Source organism: Dryobates pubescens, chromosome Z (genome assembly GCF_014839835.1).
Source record: "Dryobates pubescens isolate bDryPub1 chromosome Z, bDryPub1.pri, whole genome shotgun sequence".
NCBI lineage: Eukaryota > Metazoa > Chordata > Aves > Piciformes > Picidae > Dryobates > Dryobates pubescens.
The window spans coordinates 16,348,327-16,354,571 of NC_071657.1; the positions used below are offsets into that span (position 1 = coordinate 16,348,327).

General features: G+C 35.8%; 1 protein-coding gene across 3 annotated transcripts in view; it reads left to right on the plus strand.

Annotated features, from left to right (window-relative positions):
- CSNK1G3 (casein kinase 1 gamma 3) overlaps positions 1–4,886 on the plus strand; it is a 64,134-nt gene extending 59,248 nt beyond the window's left edge. For 2 of the 3 annotated variants that reach the window (XM_009900648.2, XM_009900650.2), the window contains one exon: positions 4,381–4,886. In XM_009900648.2, the coding sequence (XP_009898950.1) occupies positions 4,381–4,435 (55 nt within the window). In that variant the 3' untranslated portion in view covers positions 4,436–4,886. Of the gene's footprint in view, positions 1–3,071; positions 3,165–4,380 lie in introns of all 3 variants that reach the window. The other variant, XM_054178542.1, reaches the window with a different exon arrangement.
- Positions 4,887–6,245: the final 1,359 nt, after the last annotated feature.

Below are 6,245 nucleotides of genomic sequence, written 5' to 3' on the forward strand. Positions count from 1 at the left end.
ATCATTTTAGCCTAGGTTTCTCTGGCATTGTTGCAGACATACTATCTAGTCTAAATGCCCTTTTCTTGAATCTTTTTTTAATACAAAACACACAAATTGGTTTCCTATCGGTGTCTGTAAACTGTGCTTTATTCACTGTTTTGGGGGGCTGGAAATTGGTTTGTTGCAGTGAGCACTAAAGCAATGCATGCATGCACACGCACACTCCTCTCCCTATCCCCTCCCCAGGATAGCCATAGACATCAATGTATGTTTTATGTTTTAATATGACAGTTACAAGCCTAATCAAAGATATTTTGAGACATTTAACCATCCATTTATAGATTTTACACTGCTGAAATGCAAGTGTTGGTATCATTCATGTCTGTGGTGCAGATATTTTTGTTTTTAAGGAGACTCTCTCTTTGTACCTCTTAATTTTTTCTCCATATGAAAATATCAACAAATTTAACCTCTTTTGCTGATACCTTCTGTTTGTAGCATTTCCTTATCTGAGGAGCAAAAATTAAATAATTTTTAGAAAAATTGCATTTCTTTCCCCAAATGTTTTCATTGGTTTGGAAACTGAAAGTAATTGTCTTTGTTTAAAAGAGTTGAAGAAAGGGTGTCCTTTGAACACAAATTTTTTTTAGATGACTATTAGATCTTCTGTTGCTATTTCAGTGAGATGCTGTAAATTGGAAAGAATAAGCACTTTTTTCACAGTAAGCATTTTATTGTTTTGTGACATTTATCCAACACTTTAATTTTTTCTATGTTTATGTACTTTCATGCAGTATGTGTTCTAAATCTGAGGCCTTGTCATCTCATCCAGCCAGGTTTTAAACACTTCCAGGGATGAGGTGTCCACAACATCTCTGGGCATCCTGGTCCAGTTTCTCACCACTCTTACAGTAAAATACTTCTTGCTGGTGTCCAATCTAAATCTACCCTGCTCTAGTTTAAAACCATTGCTCCTTGTTCTGTCACCACATGCCCTTATAAACAGTCCCTCTTCAGCCTTCCTGTAAAGCCCCCTTCAGGTACTTGAAGGCTACTATAATATTTCCCTGAGGCCTTCTCATCTTGAAGCTTAACTCAGCACCCTCAGGCAGCTCACTTTTTGGAGAGGTTCTAGCCCTATGATCATCTTAATGGCCATCCTCTAGACCCTTTTCAACACATCTATGTCCTTCTTGTGCTGGGGGTTCCAGAGCTGGACACACCATTCCAGGTGGCATCTCATAAGAGCAGAGTAGAGGGGCAGAATCATCTCCCTGTATCTGCTGGCCACTCATCTCTTCATGAAGCCTGGGATACAGTTGGCCTTTTGGGCTGCCAGCACACATTGCTGGGTCATGTCAAGAGCCTCATCCACCAGAATCCCCAAGCCCTTCTCTGAAGAGCTGCTCTCTGTCCACTGAACAGCCAGCCAGTTTGTGCTTGCCACAGCGCAGGTGCGGGACCTGGGTGTACTTTATGAGGTTGGCATGGGCCCACCTTTCAAGGCCGTCAGGATCCCTCTGGATGACATCCATTCCCTCCAGCATGTTGACTGCACCACACAACTTGGTGTTGGCAAACCTGCTGAGGGTGCACTCGATCCCACTGTCCATGTCACCCACAAAGATATTAAACAGCTGGCTTCAAGCAATAGAATATACATTTAAAAGTGATCATGACACCCCGTAGTGACAGTATTCTTAGGAACATGTCTGCATTTCTGTTATACTTTTAAAGAGATCATGCACTATGGATTTCTTAATTTCAGAGTTAAATTTCTTCCATAGAATATATTATTAGGCCATATAATCTGATCTGTCTTATTCCCATGTAAATGTGCATATATATTTTTAATTACATTTGTTTGGTCATGGAAAAATTTGACAGGTCTGGCATTTTTAGGCTGATAAATATAAATTGCAATTAGATTCAAAGCTAGTCCTGTGGTTTACAATACTCGATGGAATTTACATTTCTTTACCACTTTCTAGGTATATATTAGTAAGTTATTTATTTTCCCACACCAAACAAGTCTTCAGCATTTAGTGAAATCCTGTGAACTAGAATACAGATGAATACTGAAAAAAAAAAATTAAACCCACCAAAGAAAGTTGATAGAAACTAGATTATTTGTAACAGAATTATGTGAACTTCAGAAGAGTAGGAGATTTAAAAAAGCAGTGGTTTACGCTGGTTAAAGATAGAACTCTTCAGTTCCTCTCTGCATAAGACCCTTTTTCTCTGGTTAACAGGGAAGCGGTAAACAGATTGTGGAGAAGGAATAAAGAACAGTGTGAGATGGTGATTTGTAGCAAGGATGGGTTGAAATTTTCTGGGAAGAAAAGCAAGAAAACCTTAAAGTGCCTTTGATTTACACAGAAGATCTAAGCAGTCCTAAGCATTCAGGAAGTGTGATCTGCTGTTCCTTGAGACATGTTTCATATCATAAGCTTATTTTTTAAAATGTAGTTAAACAGTGAAGAGTTAAAATTCTAATTTATAGTTTTTTAGAACATAAATTGTCTGCCATGCTTTCATCTTCTTACAGTTAATTATGTAACCTGTGCTCTATATATACCTAAATTATGAATTGAAACAGGATTTTTTTTTTTCTGTAAGCTTTCTTTGAGGCCTCTTAATCTGAAGCGTGTAAAAAGTGATTTGCCATAGCAGTCCAGAGTAGGATTTCTTCACAGGACAATACGTATTGGAAAATGCATTGCTTTGATGTGACATTTGTTATTTATACATATATAAAATATTTGGTAGAAGATTGGGGTGAAAGAAGGATTAAACTAAACCGAACACTGTATATCTGCATATAAATTCCAAGCTTAAGTAATCACAGGCATTAGTGATTGTAAACAGATGCTAAAAAGGGATTAGGGCATATAGGGGAATTCTAATTGCAGTTGGTATCTACTAGTATTCAAAAATAATTGTCTCTTTTAGAAGTACTTTGAAGTTAATAAATGCAGTATGATATTTTGGCTAGCTGTAAGAAATGCTTATATATGTAGTTTTCCCTACTGAATTTTAATTTTGGACTTCCTCTCCATCAATAACCAATGTGTTTTTTCTGCTGAAAGTTATGTAATTCTCAGAGCAGCTCTGGTCTGCCTCTGCCCACTGCTACTTTTTCAGTGACTGAACGACAGGGTGCCCTTGGATGTTTTGAGAAGGTAACTTTTGCCTCCCCTTACTTTGGATGTTGTTCTCACACCCTGTAGAACCTTAGTTTTTTAGACCCTTCTTCTCCCTGGTTTTCAAATGTTTTCCCCATTTCCCATATTCCAAGCTCAATTGGCAGGATTATATATAAATTTTAGTGACAAAATGCTTAGTGAACTTAAACTTAATGATGGGCTATTGATGCAGTACATTTATATTTTCATTTTTGTTGTTCATCATAGTTCTAAGACTCTTGAGTATATAGCACTGCAAGTGATGTTTCAATAAACAACCTGCAGAAGGAAGCTTTATTTTTAAAGGTAGTGGTCAGGAGTTGGGAGTTGATTAAAGTAAGGGTAACCCTACAGGCAAATGAAAGGTTTTCTTTGTGTATTTTTATTGCTTCCTGAATTTATGCAGTTCTCCTTTGTTATCTAATTTCCTCCAATTATTTTCTCCTTTTCCTTATTTTTTTGTTTTTGTTTGGTTTGCTTGTTGTTTTTTTCTTTGTTACTCTCAGATTTTTAATATTTCCTAAGTGAAATTCATGATGTTTGTCAATTTTAGTTTCCTTCACGTAGAGTGCAATAAAACCAAAGAATGAACAAACATCAGCATGCATCAATATACTTACTACTATGCTTTGTTCGTAGTAGTATCATCACAGCACTGAATCAAAAGCTTAATTATATTATTAATGAACATTTTCTTATAAAACTTTTGGGGGAGCAGCCTGGGAGAAGGTTTTTTCAATTTCTGCTTGACAGGAAGCTCAAATCGTTTTGTTGTATTGGCAACAGCAGGGTTTAAAGTACACAGTTCAGGTGACACAATCTTAAGCTCATGCTTCTATTTTGTATATGATCAGTTAATGTGAAAGAGTATTTAGGTACAACGGAACATTTCCTAATTCTTACAAATACGTTGTCAGCCTATGATGCCTATGCTTTTGATACCCTCACACAATACTCTAAGCTTAATGGCCATTTTTATTGTAACTTTTCTTTTCATTTGATAATTTTTTTTGAAAAAAAAAAAAAGTGAAATGTTTCAAAACTATACTAGTAAAATTTTTCACTAATAAATCAGTCACAAGCAGTAGAGCTTAATGTGTTCCTTGTGATGTTGGCTGTACCTGAACCACATTCTTCAAGTGTAACAAATGCAGTAAACAGTTTAGCTTGCCATTCCTTTTTATATCATATGTAATTCATGTCACACCTGCAGGTGCTGCTGTTTTTTCAAGCGAAGGAAAAGGAAAACCATTCAGCGCCACAAATGACTAGAACCATGCTGAACGTGGGAAACTGACGTTTGTTCAACTGCTGTCTTGTGATCTTAAGGAAACCCAAGACCTCTGTAATCACCACAAGTTTTCCAAGGACTGTTGTAGAAACAATGCTTTGATTTTGGTTCTCCTGAATCCATCATTTCTTTAAATCATCTATTCTGAAAGCTTTAAGGTTTTGTCAAATATGAGTCCTCTTTGACTGTCAACAACTGGACCAATGATATGGTACAAATGGACATCATCTTCAGCAAAACCAAACCTGTGAAGTCATTCTCCTGTCATAAAGAAATGCTGGCAGTGTCAACTGAAGACAGGTGTCATAAAACTGTTGAATTGGTAGCAGCTTATCAACAGCAGTTTTCTTCAAAAAATGTGGAAGAAAATCACAGATGCACAACCAGATAGAAAAATAATAAACTAATAAACTCTTAAGATTTTTTTCTGACACCTACATCGTTTTACCATTTTTTTTTCATTTGTCCCACTCTTCCTGGTGATCCTATAATCAAAGTGTGTCAGCATTAAACCTGCCTAGAGATACTGAGGAGGTCGATTTAACTCTTGACAATTGTCTAAATGTCAGCAGTTCTAATGAACAGAAAGTATTTCCAGTAGCATCTAGGTTTGAAAACCTAGTTTTGTTACGCCTACAATGAAATTGCAGTACAGTAGAGATGACAAGAGTGTTTGTACAAAGAATGCAGAGTTTTGTATAATTTACTTCAGTAATTATAGTGAGATTTAAATACCTTCAAGGAAGATCTCAGAAGAATTATTAAAGAAGACATAAATGTGAATCTGGTTAAAGTGGAATCGATAATAAAACCTTTGTGCTCACTAAGGTAATTGATGACTGACAATTATGACTGACAACTTGAAAATACGGATGTGCCATATAATGTTGGGGATCTATCTGAAAATTCTTTGACATTTAGAAAACAAATGCAATGAAAGCAAGTTTGGTGTCTTCCTTCTCTTCATACTAGCTCATGGCACCCAAAATTTCCTGAGATTTTTAAATTTTCTTGGAAATTACTTGTCTTTCAGTGTAATGTCGCTGCTATAGTAGTAGAATGGCAAAGAGGTGTCAGGGACAAGGCAGCCCATTTGATATTTTCTTCAGAAAATATTCTTCTTTTAAAGCCATAACAACAGAGGTGTTTGTCATGTTTACCTGCCAGTTATTTATGTGTGAGAAATGGAAATGACTAGACAGATTTATTGACCCCAACTCAGATTGTTTCTTTTGCAGTTCTTCTAGAGCTAATTAGTAATTTTTTTCTATCCATACATGCCTTTTGGCATACTTACTTATTTTTAGTCTGTTCTGTGGTAGCCTTTAAAATATGTGTTGAAAGAAATGCACACCTTTGAATTCATTATTACATTTACAAGAATTTTAATTGTATTTTGTAATTTATTTTACCTTTACAGCCAAATGTGTGTTTTGGTTTGTTTTTTTTATATGTGCTTGTATGTGTACTTTGATCTTTGTCATTATTACTCTTCATGATCTGAAGTTTTTGTTTTTGAAAGACCTGGATTTGGGCTACAAAAACCTGCTGTGTAACAGATTGTATGTTTCTACTCCCCGTTTGTTACAGATTATCTCAAACTTGTGTAGTTACTTCTTTTGTTTTTCATTTGAGCTATGAGGTTCAGTTACTTGACCATTCTTATATGGAAACACATCCTTCTTCGTAGTACTTGACCAAATTTGCTGCTTTGTAAGATTTGTACAGAAGTGTGGTATGTGTATTTCTCACACACCTGAGATTAGTTTTATTCTCAGAGGATTTTG